General features: G+C 38.4%; 1 protein-coding gene across 1 annotated transcript in view; it reads right to left on the reverse strand.

The window, feature by feature from the left end:
- Positions 1 to 751: 751 nt before the first annotated feature.
- Positions 752 to 20,396, reverse strand: part of SMURF2 (SMAD specific E3 ubiquitin protein ligase 2) — a 115,479-nt gene continuing 95,834 nt past the window's right edge. The window contains exons 11-19 of the mRNA XM_027625411.2: positions 15,962 to 16,157; positions 14,444 to 14,547; positions 11,905 to 12,019; positions 10,014 to 10,192; positions 9,114 to 9,251; positions 5,825 to 5,945; positions 2,892 to 3,093; positions 1,664 to 1,739; positions 752 to 1,343 (exon numbers count right to left, since the gene is read on the reverse strand). Coding sequence (XP_027481212.1) covers positions 1,244 to 1,343; positions 1,664 to 1,739; positions 2,892 to 3,093; positions 5,825 to 5,945; positions 9,114 to 9,251; positions 10,014 to 10,192; positions 11,905 to 12,019; positions 14,444 to 14,547; positions 15,962 to 16,157 — 1,231 coding nt within the window. The 3' untranslated portion in view covers positions 752 to 1,243. The remainder of the gene's footprint in view (positions 1,344 to 1,663; positions 1,740 to 2,891; positions 3,094 to 5,824; positions 5,946 to 9,113; positions 9,252 to 10,013; positions 10,193 to 11,904; positions 12,020 to 14,443; positions 14,548 to 15,961; positions 16,158 to 20,396) is intronic.

Here is a 20,396-nt window from a genome sequence, read left to right on the forward strand (position 1 = left end):
CACCAAGGGAACTGGGATTCCCTTACCTCCAAGTTAATTCTTCAGTTATAAAGTAATTTATACCAGAGATTTAGAATCACTATTTCTTCAGTAATCCTACCCCCTCTCCTACCCCACCCCCCACCCCACCTTCATTTTATTAGGTAAAAACAGGATTTTCTAAGCTGCCTGAATAAAATTTTTCCTTTGTAAAAATTTTAACTCATGAGCAGCTAAACGAAGATTCTGGATGGTTTACTTGATAGAAACTTAGACCGTAATTAAAATATAAATTAGGTGCACTTGTCATAGGAGACTTTGGTTTACAGAAATAGTATTATATATATTAAAGATAAACTGACCCAGCAAAAGAATGAAAATCCCATCCCAACCACACGATCTGAGGAGCTATAAAAATGCAGTATTTCCATTTAAGATGAGAAGTAAATCCAAAATACCTGATCATATTGATTCAAGATAAAAAATTAGGATTTTTTTTTAAAAAGTCTCTTAAAAACAAGGAGCCCCTGAATGCATCTGACTATATCAATAAGCTTCTAAGTTTAGACTAAATGGTTGCATTAGGAATCTGACAACCAAAATCATGTGGCTGTATTCCAGGAAGTTCGTACTTGAAAAATATACAAAAGACTCACTTAGTCTAGGTTGAAACATATAATGCTTTTAAAATACGTTTTGCTATAGAAAAATGTAATTAAATGTGTAAATGGCTTATTTTTTTTTTAAAGATAATGATTCCTTTAGCCAATTGTTTACAAAGGTAGAATAATTCAAAATAATTTTATTTCTTTTTTTACAAAGAGCAAGTACAGGAGCTGTTCAAAATCATGTATTCAATCAAAATGAAATGTGATGTGTACCGACTGCTGAAGGTGTCTTGATGTTTGAGAGACTTGAAATCTGTGGAGCGATTTGAATAGATTACCTTTTATAAAAATAGTAGTAGTCTTTAAGTGTAGAATACTGCCTAACTCTGGATATGTAGGAAAAGTCAGCATTCTTTAGGTTCAAGATATTAATTTTAAATAGCAGCTGAGTATGGCCTCATGGCAAAGCATAAAGACCTCTTTTTTTTTTCCTTGAAAAGGAATTTCAAAATTGTCCTTTCCCCTCACAGTGTCCTAAAAAACTTTTTAAGGGGGGGGTGGGCATTTTCCTGTATTTCCGCATTCCGCGAAACTTTGCTGAAAGGAGGCTGGCGGTCGGGGTATAAATAGAGTCCTGGGGAAATCCTTGAAGTCTGTCATTCCACAGCAAACCCACATGTTTCTTCGATGGCTGTTAGCAGCTTTTCATATAACTTTTCATAGCTTTCATAGGGCGGAATGTCTATTCGATTGAAGCTGTAAATAAGCAAATCAGATGGACAGAGTTCACTGAGAATAAGCAAACTGGCCTAGCCTAGCAAGTGTGATATTATACTAATTCAGGCACATCACTTTTCATGACACACATAAAAATTAAAAGTTGTATTTCTCTAAAGCAGAGACGTGCCACTTTCAGGTTTTCCTACCAATTTCTGAATAATCTTAAATCATTTAAAAGTGGCTTATTCCTTTTAGAGGTCCTTTTAGTAGTAAGAACAGCAAATGAAACATTAAACTGGTTTAAAACTAACACATATTGACATGGAATGAGGGGGAAAGCTCCAAAAATAACTCACCAAGTGTGGGCTTTGGGCAGGTTGTTGGTGCAGGCATCAATCTGGTGAATGGTGAAGAGTCGTGGGCCTGCAGCACCTGCCGAAGAAGTCAGTGTGGGTCACGTCACTGTATTAGTCCCCGAAATCTTAGAAAAACACTGGTACATAAACCACGGGGCCTAAAGGATGCGGCTACTGGTGACTCCACTACCAGCCACCAAGGGCAGGAGGAAAAGAATCTGGGTTTTGAAAATTGGAATTGACCTTGGGTAACACTGGATTCCTTAATATGCTAGCGTTTCAAAAGTCCAGGATTAGAAATCCTTTGCCAACTTCTATCTTCTATTAAAAAAATTGATATGCCAAAAGTATGAGAAGAAAAGTAAATGGACAAATCCAAGGTCAAATATATATACACACATTCAAAAAGATAACCACGGTTTCGTGCCTCAAACTTGGCCAACAGCAAAAGATCAGCAGTCCATGGCATAAATCTCAGTTAACATAAGACCCTCCATAAAAGTGTATGTAGAAATATAGCTTCACTTTACACATCTTGGTAGTCTGTTAGTGAGTTCTCCAAATAGGGAATGTAAGCACAGCTCACAGGCCGCTCTCCCCGGGACACCTGCCACGGGCGCTGCAGGTAACGCGCCGGATCCTGTGCCAGTCTTGCTGTGCGCTTCTCAGCCATGGCTTCAGACGGAAGGAAGCAGCTGCCACCCCGGGAAGCCCCACAGTCCTTGGCGATACTACCAACTCATCCCCAAAGTCAACAGCTATGCCGAAGAACAAACAAATGGTCTGACACCATGTAGTAAGGAAAGCACTCGGGCCAGACAAACGGCTTCCACAAACGCACACTGCCTCTTTCTAGTAAAAGAATAAAAAAGTTGAGGGAGGAGGCATCCCAAGTGGGTGCAGGTTTTGCCAGGTTGAGGTGTGAAGGTGGAAACAGACAGGCTTTCCCTGTGGGAATGTGCACCACAGGCTAAAAGCGAGGTGACCAGAAAAGGCAGAGCATCGTGACCAATGGCCTGGAGCATGCGGCCCTCACCACAAGCACAGAGGACCCCAGCGGAAAGGGCTCTTGGGAGGGGAACAAAAGAAAGGAAGGAGATGAAGGTATCAAGACGAGAGACTTACAGATACGAAACAGAATGAAGCCCACGGTTTGTAAACTATATATATAAAACAAATATTGATGCCCTGCCCCCCAAACCTCTGAGGCCGGCCATCTGGGTTCTACCTTGTAAAGCTTTGAAGCCCTGCAGAGGCACTCTAGATGATCCTGTCACAAACTGAAGTAACCGCGCTCTTCGCTCTTCATCAAAAAACTCCACAGCCTTCCAGAACCACTTGACGACATTGCTGTCTGGTGTGCAGTGTTTTAACCGGGTGTTTACCTTCCAGTCATTAACATCTATCTTTCCAAGTCCACAGATAATGAGCTGTTAAAATATTGCACAAATAATGAGCCAATGGAAATCCAAGTTAAGCCCCAAATCCCTCAAACAGAACTTTAGATTTGTAGTGTCGGCTCTCATATGATGATTCTTAATCAAAGATACACATCAGAATCATCTAGAAAGCTTTTTCAAAACAGACACATCATCAGGTCCTATGTTCAGAGATTCTGATTCTGTGAGTCTGGGGTGATATTAGGGATCTGTATTTCAAAGGCTCCATGGACCTACGTACGGCAGGCTCCCTACCCAGGGTCTGAGAACCACCACTGTGGTGAACATGACAGGATGAAAGTCCCATATTTTCAGAGAATTCTAAATTTCTGTTTAATGGACAGAAAAAAGACTCAGAGTAAATACAGTTCATATGTGCCTTCCTTAATACCTGCATCATATTGAGTTTCAACACTTACTAGCTTTGGGATGTGGGCAATTTGGTCCACTCCCTCGGCCAGCAGTTTCCCCTGCTGTGAGTAACGCCTACCTCACTCCATCCTGTGCAAGAAATAGGTACTGAACAAGTGAGAACATTATCTGTTTGATAATCTTTAAGTTATAGCAAAGTATGAAATACAGGACAGAGAGCTCTGCTGGACATCCTTCTGCACGGGCAGCACACATAAGCCGCATCAAAATCACTGGGATACCACTGACACATCTCCTGAGGCTCCAAGAGTAACTCATCTCAGTCAAGCATTGATAACCGTGAATTATAACCATGTGCAGCGTAAAGCATGATGTAACTTGCAAATCCCACGTTATAATTAGTTCTATTAATCCCATATAACACTAAAAGAAACTATGCCTTTTTTAATAAAAAGTTTAATTTCATTACCAAATGAAACTATGTAAAATAAACCCTAACCCTACTGACTAAAATCTCCACCAAAGCTTTGACAGGGTTCTGGAAAGATTACTAAATCATAGCCACACTAAACAGGGAGGTGGTTATCCAAATAGGATTACAGAAGTATTATTAACACAAAAGATATCTCCTCTTTTCTTCAGAGGAGTGGTAATTATACAACCAAATTCCTCACTCATTTTATGAACAGATGAAAATGCACTGCATTTCAGCGTTATTGCCATTCCTGCTGTGTTTTCTGCCTCCTCCTGACCACTTCCCTCTGGCCATTTCACTACTGAATAGTTCAAGCACAAAAGGAATGGGGGATGGTACTGAGTCAAACCAAGCTGTTTGGATTCACTAACAGGTCTGTTAACAGCTGTAGTTAGAAACGCACTGAAGGGGCATCTGGCTGGCTCAGGTGGAAGAGCGTGTGACTCTCGATCATGGGGTTGTGAGTTCAAGTCCCACGCTGGGTGTAGAGATTACTTAAATAATTTTTTTTTAAAGATTTTATTTATTCATTTGAGAGAGAGAGTGAGCACAAGCAGGGGAGTGGAAGGGACAGAGGGAGAGGGAGAAGCAGACTCCCCGCTGAGCAGGGAGCCCACTGCAGGACTCCATCCCAGGACCCCAAGATCATGACCTGAGCAGAAGGCAGACACTTAACCGGCTGAGCCACCCAGGTGCCCCAATAAATATTTTTAAAAAAAGAAAGGACACTGACATTAATGAATAAAATGTTTTACATTTATTTGTAGATTTCAAATATTTATGCTATTCCTAGCCACTAATTAAATTTGGGGCCTCTAGTAGAATAAAACCTCATTGTTTTTCAAAGAAGCTCAGTGGAAATTCAGATGTATTTGTTTAAAGGTCTTAATTATAAACCCAGACTAAAGGTGCTTTAACAATCAGCTTTTAAAAGAAAACCACCACCAAAAAAATGGTTGGTTGTTACTGCTACTGTTAGTAATAAATATTTCCAAAGAGAGGAAATATATTTAGATACAGTTTATCCTAAGTGTTTTATTTTTTCTTAATTTTACTTATTTATTTGACAGAGAGAGAGAGAGAGACAGTGAGAGAGGGAACACAAGGATGGGGAGTGGGAGAGGGAGAAGCAGGCTTCCTGCCGAGCAGGGAGCCCAATGCGGGGCTCGATCCCAGGACCCTGGGATCATGACCTGAGCCGAAGGCAGACGCCTAACGACTGAGCCACCCAGGCGCCCCATCCTAAGTGTTTTAATTATTTCTCTATGATCTTGCCCATCAAATGCTTTCTTGCAAAGCTTAGTGTAAATCCAACTGAACCTAGGCTTTTAATTCAAATAAATTTCAATATGGTGGAGACTAAGTAACGAAACTTAATTAAATCAATAACCACTCTGTTATACGCAAACAATGAATCATGGAACACTACATCAAAAACTAATGATGTAATGTATGGTGACTAACATAAACATAATAAAATAAAAAAAATAAAAAATAAAAGGGGAAGGTCAAAATCATATTCTGTTGGGTAGCGGGGCAATAAAAATAATGAAGACTTTAAAAAAATCAATAACCACTTAATTAGGGAATAGAAAACAACATTTACACATAAGATATGAAATCTGTTGAAAACAAGAAAGGATAATATGGAAAAATAAGACTGTTCACAATATAAGAGAGATGGCTTACTTGTAGAAATTCCAAAGCATGAAAGGTTTTTCCAAAGCAGGAAAGACTTTTCCTGTGAATAAGAATTCTCATAGCATTGCACCATAAAACTTCAAAAGCACCAGCAATATGCCTTTCCTCTAAAACAGAAAATTCCCAACCTTTCCTCATGACACTAAATGATGTCATGACATTAATAACACCGACCTCTAGTTCCTTCTCATCAAATGTCTTCAGCAGATGCTGTGGAATTACTTCATTAAATCCTTTCTGCAGAGCCAGGAATTGCGCCTCAATGCCTCGTAAAAATCTCCAGTTCACATAGAGCCTGTAAACATTGGGCAGGGGTTTCATATGATCAAATATATTCAGATTTGGTAACTATTATGAATCTCTACTTTAGCAACAATACACTTTATAAGCACCTAGCATTAAGAATTTAGTCTACAGTCTGGGATGCCTGGGTGGCTCAGTGGGTTAAGGGTCTGACTCTGGTTTCAGCTTAGGTCATGACCTCACGGTCATGGGATTAAGCCCCACCTCGACTCTGCACTCAGCACAGAGTCTGCTTGGGATTTTTTCCTCTTCCTGTCCCTCCCCCTCTGCCCATCTCCAACCGCCCCTATGCTCTCTCTCTCTCAAATAAATAAATAAAATCCAAAAAAAAATTAGGCCACAGTCTAAAGAATCTCAGATTCCTGAGGGTGCTGGACCCTGAGCTGTGAGATAGTTCACTGTAAATTAAAAAGTGGTGACCTTCCACTAATAAAAGCAGCATGAATAAAGCAAATCAGAGAAATTCCTAGTGAACTGGAAGGCAGCTAGAGATTAGATGGGTCTGAAGTTAAAATCTGGAGGAAAACTTCTTCCTGAACTTCTAGCATGCATGCCACCAATCAGAGAAAAGAGCCCATTCAACCAAACTATTTTTCTGGTTTCACTTCAAAGTCTAATCTGAACGTGTTGGGTGTTTCGTTTATATTTTGGAGGTGGTATGTAGGGAAGGAGGTAAAGAGTCTCTTCATATCCAGAATGAGAACAGTAAAAGCCAATAGTAAACACTTTTTGATTAAATACTCATTGTTCCCTGGAGGCTTTAAAAAAAACATGGAAGATGTAATTTTACCGACAAAAAGTACACCAAACTACGTCTAACATGGAGCTTTATTTATATTTTTGACTTGGACTTATAACCAAATTGCCTTTTAAAAAAATCTATCTACCCTATCTACCTAAACTTCCCCACCTCAAAAATCTCAGAACTATTCACCTTCCAAATATGTCAACACTTCCTCTTCCAAACGTGGGGAAACCAATCTCTAAGAAGTTACTTAACATTAGATCCTTGGGCAGACCTCATTTTTGTTTGCTTAAAAAGGACAGCAAAACTGCGCATCTTTACAAAAGTTTTTCTCTGTAACTTTTTTTTTTTTTAAAGATTTTATTTATTTGAGAAAGGAGAGAGCCAGAGAGAGAGAGCAAGCACAAGCAGGGGGAGCAGCAGAGGGAGAAGGAGAAGCAGGCTCCCTGAGAAGAGAGCCTGACATGGGGCTCGATACCAGGACCCTGGGATCATGACCTGAGCTGAAGGCAGCAGATCAGGCACCCCTCTGTAACTTTTTTCTGTCAAAACTGTATCTGGTAGGAGACATGACTATGTGCTGAAAACATGACTGAGTCTAGGAACTGAGTAGTCCATGCTAGGTAGTCCATTCTATTACCACCCTTCTCCCTGTCTAGTTTCAGGCCCAGCACCAGTACTCCCTCATCCTAGCCAAATACTTTATTTGGTATACAGTCCTCCTGGACAACTTCCGAATAATTATAAAACAACAACACGGACTTTGTTCCCATATAATTCCTAACACTTGCCCCCCCCTTTTTTTGGAAAGATTTTTATTTGACACACACACACACACACAGAGAGAGAGAGAGAGAGAGAGAGAGAGAGAGAGAGAGAGAGAGAGAGAGAGAGAGAGAGAGAGGGGCAGGCAGAGGGAGAGGGAGAAGCACGCTCCCCACTGAACAGAGTCCGATGGGGACTCGATTCCAGGACCGCGGGATCATGACCTGAGCTGAAGGCAGGCGCTTAATCAACTGAGTCACCCAGGTACCCCTAAAACCTACCTTTAAAAAAGAAAGAAAAGTTTATTATCTCTACACCCAATGTGGGTCTTGAATTCATGATCCCAAGATTAAGAATCACATGTTCTTCCGACTGAGCCATCCTGGTGCCCCTAAAACTTTTTTAACTCTGACAACTTATATAGTCTCTTTCTTTTAAACATCCATATAATATTCTGTTCTATGTATATATGTAAATCGTTCTCCTCTAAAAACATTTCATCAGTTTTCAGTTGTTTTTACAAATAGTATTTAAGTGAACATCCATATTTATATTTCTTTAACTACATGTGTTTCTATATAGAATAGATTCCTAAAAACAGGGCTGTGGGTTGAAAGGCATTTTCATTTTGATAGCTGTTATCAAACTGCTTTCCAAAAAAGCTATTCCAGTGCTTACTCCCATGAACAGTCTGTGAGACTGATGGGCCTTGCATGTCAACCAGGACAATTTAGCCAGTAAGACTTAGGGATATAATCTACACCAAAAGTACAGTGTGCACATTTCTGTGTCCATGTGGTCAAGTTCAAACACCTACATTGGACTGCCATAGTTTTATGTTTAAAAGAACTTTAGTTACCATAGGCCAAATGATCTAACCCTATTTCTAAATTCCTCAATCATCAGGTGATTACAGAAAATCCGAAGAACGTTTTCTTGTATTTATCCCTTACACCCACGACAGGGAGGGTGCTGGTCACACAGCATGGCAGCGTCCTGTACGGCTAGCCACGGCAGCTACCCTACGACCAGCCCCATGCACCACGTCTCCTGTTGTCCGTGCCTCTGTGCAGCCCCTCGTCCACACTGAGCCTGGGCTGGCTTGTGACTCGCTTTAACAGAAAGAACACTGTAGGGATGATCTGGCCGGTTCCAGGCTTAGGCCTTAAAAAGGACAGACAACTTCTGCTTGTGTGCTCTGGGAAACCAGCTGCCCCACAGGAAGTGCAGCTGTCTTGCTGGGAAGAGAGAGGCCATGGGGAGAATTCCGAGAAGCCTCAGATACCACATGGGGATAACCAGGGAGCCCAACCAACGAGAACCGGACCCCAGACGGTGACCCAGGGGCCACTCCAGCCAGCCCCCCGCCATTTGAGCCATCCTAGCTGAGTGAGATGCCGTCCCGGTGTCAGTCCCAGCTGACACCACACGGAGGAGCGGTGTGCTCTCCCTACTCTTCTCTATCCAAATTACTGACCCACAGAATTGTGAGAAAAAAACAAAATGGTGGTGGTTTTTAAAGCCACTAAATTCTACAGAAGCCTATTTTGTAGCAGTAAGTAACACGACCTAAATACTTCAATGTTTTTCTGTACTGCCATTCTAGAGCATCAAAACAATTCTCAGGCTTGCGAACATAAAAGTATTTACCTGACATATTCTTTTTTATTTTCTTCAGTAACAGGGATACTCTTGCCATTTGGTTTAAGTTCATGCTGAATAATTTCACCATATGCATTATGTTCGACACAGAAAGTATGGTCCAAAACACCTGTAATATCATTCTCACTAGAAAGGAAAAAAGAGAAAGATATTTAACTGGAAAATCTAAAATACGGATCCTATAGATGTCTTCACTGGTAAGACAGATAAAACTAAGATAGTTTTATGACATGACAAATACAAGATCAGATTCCTTTTGCTAGTCCTTGTGCTACCATACCTCAGGAAACATTTCACTTCCTAATGACAAAGCCCCCTGGGCCAAAGCTAGGCTTTGCATAAGGAAAACTTCAATTACGTTTGGCTTTTAAGTAAGAAGCTCATTTGAATCTGGGTACCCCCTTGCAACCAAACGCCTGAGTGTCCCGTGAGAAAGCTACTTTTGTATACGGTAAAAATAAGTATGGCCAATGTATATTCATAAACAAATGACCTCTGACAAAATAGAACTGAATCTTACAGATACCCTTTCCAAAGTATGGTTTCTACAATCACTACTTCAACAGGAATTCGCTATTCTCACACATGCAGGATTGGAACAGCACTTGCATCATGCTGAGGAAATCACTGCATGTGCTACTCTTTAAAACAGAATATACTAGATTTTTTTTTTCTTTTTAAAATAGTAGGACTAACTTTTAGGAATCTGAAATATACAGGAAAGCAGCAGAAAGAGTGAAGTCTTAAGTGGTCCTAGCACTCAGATAATCTCTTTCAATATTCTCTGTGCATCATTTTTTTTAAAAAGTACATCCATTTTGAAACATGTATATTTTTTTAAGGCTCAGATTCTAACTATAATGAACAGATACAAGACTCAATACATACAGTATCCACACCAAACTGTTATGAAGATCTGGATCAACTAACTCCATGTCATCCAAAGTAATTGACTTCCCAAGCAACTGTTTATAAAAAGGCAATGTGAAACCACCATCAATATAATGTCCGTGAAACACAGCCATTCCCATTATTCGTCCAACAAAGTGGAAATATGATAAATGTTCCTGAAATCGAGAAAAGTTTATATAAATACTCAAGTTAGACACATGCAGGGAATTTTTAATAAAAATTAAGCAGCATTCATCTTTTTTATAAGTATCAATTTATACTCTACAATTTATTTAAGTGGAAAATGCTGTCATATCAAAGGTCAATAATCAATAGGGAGAGTTTCTATAGGGCATGTTCAAAATTCTCTCCATTGCTAAAATCTCACACCAGGGACAAGCTTCTCCCAGAGAGTACAGTCACTTTGTAAAAATTATCTTTAGAAATTAAGTCCAAATTACATTCCCTACTGTAGCTTCATGAAACCACTCAGATCACTCTTCCTCTCCTTTTGTTACCTGCTGAGCCCTTTAACAATCCTGACTCTGTTGTGGGAAAAAAGCTTTCAATATTAAACCTCCCTATTTCCTTGACCTAACCAGAATCTGAACTTCAAAACACCACAGATTTATGAGCACAGATTTCATGTCTAACTTGGACCAGAGCCCTAATTCTGCCAGTTACTAGCCATGCATATTTGGGTAAATTACTTCACTCCTATAGGACTCATTTTCTACAACTGGAAAAATGAGGGTAATAACAGTATCTCAAATAGGTCCCTGCAAGGAGTAAAATGAGATGATGAAGCTCATGGCACTGGACGGGCATACAGTAAACATTCAACAAACACAAGCTATTATTAATAGAATGACAGTAATGGGCTCCCCAAGCACAGCCTTCACCTAAAAATCTTCCCTTTATAAAATTTCTCTGCAATGAACCTAACATTTCTACCATGTTTGGATATATCTGGTCTTTCATGATAAACTGTTATTGGCATTTAAAATTTTTTTTTACTTCTCTAGTTAATAAGTAATCTTTAAGCTCATCTTTAAATCTCCCTTTTATCTTGAAAATAGGTGTTTTTTTTTTTAAGAAAATATTTAGAAAATAGACAAGCAAAAACAAAAAATCACCCTTGATCTAATACCTGGAGATAACCCCCATCAGTATTATACTGATTTACACATATATGTATTTACCAAAACTGTATCATCTTATTATTTGTAACTTTCTTTTCACTTAATATATCATGAACACTTTGTCATTAACTACTGTCCCATAGTGTCATTTTAGTGGCTATATAGTATGCCCTTGTATGGAAAGCTAATAGACATAATATAAAAACAAAATATTAATAACAGCTACTAACTTCTGTTGAGTGCTTAATAATATATAATAGGGCTAACAATGTACATCACTACGCTGAATACCTACTGTGCAGGGTCCCACTTAATTGTCACAACCCTTCTGAGGTTCAAACTATGTTTATTATTATTAACAACGATAAAATTGAGGCTTAATCATAAAGCCAGTAAGTAACAGGACCAGGATATATGATCTCATGTTTTTCTAATTCCAGAACCTATGCTCTTAACCGTTAATGTAATTTTGCTTCATTTCATAATTTATTCAATCCCTCTCTTACGGACAAAGATGTTATTTCCAATAAGGGCTACTTTAAATGATGCAGTGCACATCTCTGTGCACAAATTACCACATATATCCATAATCATTTACTTGGGAAAATTTTCTAAAAGAGGACTTGCTAGGTAGGTTGTGACTAGGACATGGACAGTAATCCTGTATCATAAACTACACTGACATTTCAAATGAAAAGCATTATAGGTCACAAGTTAATTCACATCATAATAACCACCAATCTTACCGGATTAACTGCAGAATCAGGATTGATCTGCAAGGTATAGATATCATCTCTTGAATACTGGAAGAGGCCATAGTAAGGATTCAACATTTCATGTGACAAGAGATATAACCACTCCCTAGAAAGCAAGATAGGACACAGGAATTTTTTTGTTAATGAATATTTTCATTAAGATATGCTATTATTTTAGCAAGGAATTTTTTAAATAAAAGAAAATAAAGCAGCACTAACTAGTTCTATAAAATGACATTGGAAAAATCTACCATGCCCAAAAAAGCAAATGAACTCTTGTTTTGTTATACTGAAGTTACTTCTCACTCTATTTAGGGCAATTTTATGACATTTCAGTGTCAAGAGAGTATAAAGGTATTATCCAGAAGTGCCAACTACTCATTAGATGCTGCAGCCTAGTGGTCTGTTACCTACTTAATTACTAAATAAATTTCTAATCCAGGATAAATATAAAATGAAGGGAAGAATATGGCTTTGTTTCAAAACATCCATGTGGTCTGTACTATTCTGGTCCATTCCCACCATGGCCCATTTATACTGGTTTATACTGATAAATAATATAGCATTGATTTACTCTCACTTTTGGACAAGGCTCTGTTTTGTTGTTGATTTTGTTTAGCAAGGAAATTATCCCATTTCATCTTTTTTTGTATATACCTTAAGATATACCATAATAAAAGTATGAAGTGATCAGACACTGCAAGGCATTTGGTATAGGTAGGAACACAAGAGCAAGCCTGCATTTGGGGGGTTGCTTCCATAGTAATTGGTTTCAAGTGTACATCAGTGTTTTAAAAACCACATAATAAACAGTACTATCACCTGAAACTTACTAAATCCTTCATGTTTCTCAAAGTATGAAAGGTTAACTTGTTATTCATCTTGGTAAAACAAAATCACTAGTCTAGGACTTAAAGAGATGTAGTTCTAGTCTCATTTCTTGTCATTCTTCCACTAGAAAAGTATTTAAATATGTTCTGGTATTATGGATTAAACAGACTGAGGAGCGCCTGGGTGGCTCAGTCGGTTAAGCGTCTGCCTTTGGCTCAGGTCATGATCCCAGGGTCCTGGGATTGATCCCCCGCATCGCATCGGGCTCTCTGCTCTGCAGGGAGTCTGCTTCTCCCTCTGCCCCTCCCCCTGCTCATGCGTGCGCTCGCTCTGTCAAATAAATAAAACCTAAAAAACAAACAAACAAACAGACTGAATAATGTTTTTAGGAAACGCAGTGAAACACTACTGACAAGCAGTTAAAGAAAAATGTTTCAAAGTTCTGTAAGTGATGGAGTCTAAATCAAATCACTACCATTTATGTAATACTGGAAAAACTCTAGAGATTAGAAAAGGAAGTGCGGGAGGTCTCCGTATAAGCAAGCTTGTCAACACACTTAACAAACTCAGCTGACACGTCTTCCATGCTTTTTCATACACTATTTTAAAGAAAACCCAAATATTTGTTTTGTTTTACCAAGTATTTAGAACACACATGGTAAGCAGATCCCAGCTACTCTGGGGTTCTACTATGTAACAAAGAGCAGAAAAAGCATTTCACTGCCACATCGCACTTAGCCTGCCCAAACCTTGACAGTAGTGAGGTTAAGAAATAAACAATAAAAAACTGACTACTTACTTGACTATACATATAGTTACAGCATTTAGATTCCATCAGCAGATAATTAACAAGTTTTCCCAAGAAGCATTCAAATCTAGTTATGAGCAAATTGTAAGAATTCCACAGAAACTATCAAGCCCTAAGTATGATGTACACATGATCAATTCTAAAATTCCAAACTAAAGAAACTATCTGTTTACTGGTAAAAAGGCCACAGAACAAAAATAAGCCTACAGGTGAAAACCAGAAATGGGACTTGGTGGAAACACAAATTTAATTTAGGCTGGATTTAGATTAGGGATAGCAGAATTATCATGATGGTCCTTAGGACGTTTCAGTACAGAAGTTATAATGTTTCTGCTACATCTACATAAAGTAAATTTTTACACCTGTAAAAAAAAAAATGTATGTTTGAATGTAGCATAAAAACATTACATTCTGTACTGAAATATTTTAAAGACCACTTATATACATATGTACACACCCGCTTCCATACTTACACGCACACACAGACGTCACTTTAACAAGGTTAAAAAGCATGGCAATGGGAGCAAAGGAAAACGTCATTAAAATCTCCAGACAGTTCCTAACAATGTAAAGCAGAGGGAGTAACACATAATGAAGGAGAGACATGGTGAGCATGCAGGGCCCGTGTGGCCCACCACTGCCCATGTAGGGCTGCAGCTACTTTTAGAGGAAGTCTCGCTGAGCTGGATAATCCAGTAGGGAGTTCTCAATTACTCTGTGGCAGTACTGCTTCAACCTCATCACGAACATACCTATTAGGATATCCTCTGTATTGCAAAAATTAGGGAATGCTACACTAGAAAATAAGTATCAGTGAGAACGTTCACCAGGGGAAGTACCTTAAACCTGTAAATATAACCACATGTCATTTACTCATGAGCAAGTCTTTACCTGGCAACCCCTCCATAGTCAAGGCCTTCTTCTCCACGAAATTTTATCATTAATCGCTTCCACAGATCTTTTGGTCTCATTTTCATGACCTGCCGATATGATTCCTGAAAAAAATATTAACATACTATTGGTACTAGGTGCTTTAAACTTGTTATTTAAACTCTCCCTTGCATTCTACCTACAAAACATACATTTATTGAAATAAGATGAAATTTGTTCAACAATCAAATCAATGGATAAACTCCAAGTGTTTGAAACTTCATGAAACTTATAAAAACAAGATGGCTATAGCTTAATACTACTGAAATTAATTCACTTGATAAATATTATATTAACAACCTAAGTACAAAACTCCATATTTAAGTTCTATGAACCACAGCAATGACTACACACTCACATTATAGCATTTGATAAAAGTACCAAAAATTTTTAAAAGTTGGTTGACCTAATTCTAGGTCACAGGCACCAAAAAAAAGTAAAGATGAGAAAAAGAAAGTTCAAAAGAACATAAGTAATCATTTATGTGATCCTCATTAAACTGGCATCTTCATATTATTTTAAAATACAAATGACTAACTTACAAACAAGGTCAGAACTGTCCCGAGAGAAAAAAGTTCATCCTTTAGGAAAAAGGTTATCAAATCCCCAAACAGCTTTTACCCATGAATCTTCTAATGAGTGGGAAACCCCTGCTTTGGACCTCTGCCACTTACTATGGAAGAACTTTGAAGGTGACAGTAGGGCTATAAAGACCAAAGATAAAAGAATATACGAGAAAGGAAGATTTTCAATAAATTAAGGAAGTAGTCCAAAAAGAATTAAACAAAATGGGGCGCCTGGGTGGCTCAGTCATTAAGCGTCTGCCTTCGGCTCAGGTCATGATCCCAGGGTCCTGGGATCAAACCCTCCATCGGGCTCCCTGCTCGGTGGGAAGCCTGCTTCTCCCTCTCCCACTCCCCTCTGCTTGTGTTCCCTCTCTCGCTGTGTCTCTGTCAAATAAATAAATAAAATCTTAAAAAAATAATAAATAAAAATAAAAAGCATTAAACAAAATGATTTTTTGACTTAGAAGTCACTCGTCTTTTGGAAGAATTAGAAAGTAAGGGATGGATAATATTTGTGGTCTTTTAAGACTCATTAACAGGGCAGGGGCACCTGGCTGGTGATGGAGCATGCCACTCTTAATCTCAGGGTTGTGAGGTCAAGCCCCACTGTGGGTGTAAAGTTTACTTTAAAAATATATATATATTAAAATTCATTAACAAACAAGTATTTGCAATGCAGAGAATCAAGCTGAACCAACTGGAATATTTCACACTCTTCCTTCACACTCATCCCATTTAAATGTTTACCTTCTAGATTAAATCTCTGATATTACTGCCTTTATTCCCCACAATTAAAAAAGAACTTAATAAAAACTCTCCCACTCTAGAGAGATAGGAATTCCAGAAAGTATTCTTATAAAACAGTGAAACACTGAAATTTAATTTTTCTCTATTTTAAGACTTGTAAATTTACCTCAAAAATCTCTTCCCTGGAAACCTCAATGCGGCAATGACCAGCTTGAGGCTGTTGTTGGGAAAGTTCCTGCCGCAAAATTTTTAGTTTCTGAACCAGGTCTCGCTTGTACCGTGGGACTGTCAGACACTCTGCGTCATCGGGGCATAACGATACCACTTGCTGTTGCTGTTGGTCTTTCAACTGGTTCTGCCGACTAAAAGTAAACAGAAATGCTATTATTATAAATAAAAGAGACTGCAATTATACATTTAAAAAAGCACCCTACTAGAAAGTAAATCTACCTGTATAATTTTCAGGCCTTGTGATATTCTTGGCTTGACATTTTTGATGATGATAAACTACCTCCAAAGTTTATTTCTCAGAACCCAAATTTATAGAATCAAACAACAGAGTTGTATCCATTCAGCTTTATACAGCTGCTGAGAATAAATTTCTCAAATACCATTCTCCATTTTTTTCTGCTTAGTTGACCATCACCCATTTTAAAATTCAGGCACATGTCCAACCCTGTGCCCGTTATCTAGAGTCTGTCTCTCTGGAAGAGACAGTTTGAGCCAGTAGTTTGGCAGGAGCCCCTTTTCCTATACGTGCTAAGTCTAGACCACAAGAATGTGGAAGGTCACATGTAAGTTACTGGCAGAGAGAAATGAACACATTACAAACATGTCTAAATGCCTTATAAAATGACTACTTTTCTTTTTATTGTGGTAAAATATACAACACATAAAATTTACCATTTTAACCTTTTTCTAATATATAGTCAGTGGCATTAAGCACATACACATTGTTGTGCTAAAGTGATTTCCAAATGTGCACATATATGGTTTACCACAAATACATGAAAATAATCTCCCAAGGACAGCATAAATAGAATACTTTTAAAAGGGTACATTGCCTACAGATATTTTTATTCTCCCGGCAAAAATATATTAAGTTACACCTAAGAATTTTTTTTTAAAAAACCTGATGTTATAATGAACTACTTAATTCCAATAACCCATCAGGAAAGAAAAAATCCAATAATTCACTATTGATGCCCATGCACACACTGAATCATTTTGGAGTTTAATTTTACACACAACAGACAGGAGCACAATTTCCTAACCTAAAGGTAAAGGGCAGTGGTAGCTATGATAAAATAAACAAAAGTAACCTTAAGGTCTCTAACAAATCGACCCAAACTTATTTTACATACAGTAATTCTTATGTACCAGGCCAAATTTTATTCCTGAAACATGTAACTTCCCAGAGAAAATACAGCTTTAATGAAAATCATAAATCATTATTTACACTATTCTCGTAAACATTAAAGGTGTTTTTTTATACACACATATAAACAAAATCAAAACAGAATATTATATTAAAAATACTCCCTAAACAGCTAAATTAATCCTATGCAAAAAAAAAAAAAAAATGAACTTGGGTATACCTCATACCACACACAAAAATTTAATTCAAAATCGATCAGAGACCTCAATGTAAAACTGAAAGTCATAAAACTTCTGAAAACACAGAAGAAAATTTTCATGACCCGTGTTAGCCTAAGATTTCTTAGAGGTGACACCAAAAGCACAAGCCATAAAAGAAATGTAAAAATTGAACTTCATCAAAATTTCAAAAGATACTGTTAAGAAAATGAAAAGACAAGTCATGGATTAGGAGAAAATCTTTCCCAAAGCATGTGTCTGATATTTAGGACTCTAAAATATCTTAAGAATGCTAAAAACTCAAAAATTAAATAAATGAACCTTTTTTAAAAGGAGGCAAAATATTTCACCAAATAAGATACACAGATGGTAAATAAGCACATGAAAAGATGCACGTCATTAGTCAGTAGAGAAATGCAACTTAAAACTACAATGCGATACAACTATACACCTACTGGAGGGTCTAAATTTAGTAAGATTAGCCATACCCAATGTTAGCAAGGGTGTGGAGTGACTACAACTCTCACACTGCTACGGGGAATGTCAAATGATAAAATCACTTTGAAAAACAATCTGCCAGTTTTTTTAAAGTTAAACATAAATCTGTCATATGATGTAGCCATTCTACTCCTAGGCGCTCATTTATCTAAGAGGAGTGAGAGCATACGTCCATATAAAAGCTTATACATAAACATCCATAGTTTTATCTGTCATGACCAAAAACTGGGAAAAATCCAAATGCCCATCAATAGGTAAACGGATAAATAAATTGTAGTATATCCATATAATGGAATACCAACCAGCAAAGAAAATAAATGAACTATACACACAAGAGAGATGAATCTCAAATAATTACACTGGGTAAAAGAAAAAAGACCACATACTGCAGGAATGCATTTAATACTCTAGAAAATGCCAACTAATATATAGTGACAGAAAGCAGATCCGTGGTTAGCTGAAGATGGGTGTGTTTTGACTGAATTGTGTCCAAAAAGATGTGCTGAAGTCCTAATCCTTGGTACCTGTGAATGTGACCTTATTTAGAAATAGAGTCTTTACAGATGTACTAAGAGGAGGTCATACTGCATTAGGGTGGCCCTAAATGCAATAAACTGGTATCCTTATAAAAAGAGGGAAATTTGGATCCAGACATACCAAAAGGTGTAGAATAAGAAATAAACCTTGGCATTTGTCCCGGTTCCGGACACAGAATTCCTAAAATCCTTGCAGTTTCTGGAGTGACAGACATGACAGAAGTGTCCTTTGTTCTAATATTTGGTCTTTGCCTCCAGTTTGACAGGAGCTCCTAAATCCCTTAGAATTTCCTGGGTATAGGAGCATTTTTCATTTTAATGAGGTGACTCTTGGTGGGGCCCTAGATATCTTCAGGATGGGGCCTGGTTGCTAGAAAAACCAAAGCTTGATTAGAAGCCTAGAACTTCCAGCCCCATCTTCCCAACCTCTGAGGAGGGGAGAGAACTGCAGTTTGAGTTAGTAATTGATCATGCCTATGTATGACATCTCCACAAAAACCTCCAAATGACGGTGTGCAGAGAGCTTCCAGGCTGGAGAATACACTGAGGCACTGGGAGGGTGAAGCACCTGGAGAGGGCCTGGGAGCTCTAAGTTCCCCCATCCCCGCACCTTGCCCTGTGCACCTCTTTCATTTGGCTGTTCCTGAGTTGTATCCTTTATAATAAATGTAATGGCAAATAAAGTATTTCCTTGAGTTCTGTGAACCATTCTAGCAAGTTACTGAACCCAAAGGAGTCATGGGAACTCCCCAATTTACAGCCAGTCAATAAGAAGTACAGATGACTTGGTACTTGGGATTGGCTTCTGAAGTGGTGATGCTCTTGTGAGACTGAGCCCTTAACCTGTGGGATCTGATGCTGACTGCAGGTAGTGTCAGACCTGAACTCAATCATTGCACACTCAGTTGGTATCCCGCGATCTGGAGAACTGCAAGGTTTGAGGGGAAAACCCACATATTTGGGTAAGATTTGTGTGTAGAAACAGATCACAGAAGGCCATGTGAAACTGAAGACAAAGACAGAGATGATGTGTCTATAAGCCAAGGAAGAGGCAGTTTTGCTGGCCACCACCAGAAGCTAGGAGAGAGGCAGGGAACAGATTCTCCATCAGAGCCTCCTGAGGGAACCAACTCTGCTGACAACTTGATTCTAAACGTCTAGCCTCTAGAACTGTGCAAGAACGAATTCCTGTTGTTTTACACCACCCTATGTGTGATACTTTATTACGGCAGCCCTAGGAAACGAATACAGGGGGTAGCCCCCCTCCAGGAGGAGGACTTAACAAAGCAGCACAAGGCAATTTGGGGGGATGATGGATACGTTCACTATTTACACTGTGGTGATGGTTTCATAGATGCATATGTCAAAACTTAAATTGTACACTTTAAATATGCAGTTTATTGTATGTCATGTACACTTCAATAAAGATGATTTAAAAAAAAATCCTCTGGGATGGGTTCAGCTATCCTGGAGCTATTTCTGATGCACTCATGGAAAAAATAAAAAATATCTACCCTGTAAAGCATCTTGTCTCTTCAAGTGTGCTATGATGCACCTTTGGTACATACCCTTTCCTTAACACTCCAGGATAGGTTCCTAATTAAGCACAGGGGTTTAAAATACTCATGTATGAGAATAAAACATGTCATATTCTTTTTTTTTTCCAAAGATTTTTTTTTTTATTTATGTATTTGAGAGACAGAATGAGATATAGAGCATGAGAGGGGGCAGGGTCAGAGGGAGAAGCAGACTCCCCACTGAGCAGGGAGCCCGATGCGGGACTCGATCCTGGGACTCCAGGACCAAGACCTGAGCCGAAGGCAGTCGCTCAACCAACTGAGCCACCCAGGTGCCCAAAACATGTCATATTCTTACATAAAATTTCATCCAACAAAAGTAATTTATAATTGAAGAGAGCAGAAATTCTATTACATTACAAAAAGCATCTTTAGACTTTTCTTGTTCTGGCTT

This window comes from Zalophus californianus, chromosome 16 (genome assembly GCF_009762305.2).
Source record: "Zalophus californianus isolate mZalCal1 chromosome 16, mZalCal1.pri.v2, whole genome shotgun sequence".
Classification (NCBI taxonomy): domain Eukaryota; kingdom Metazoa; phylum Chordata; class Mammalia; order Carnivora; family Otariidae; genus Zalophus; species Zalophus californianus.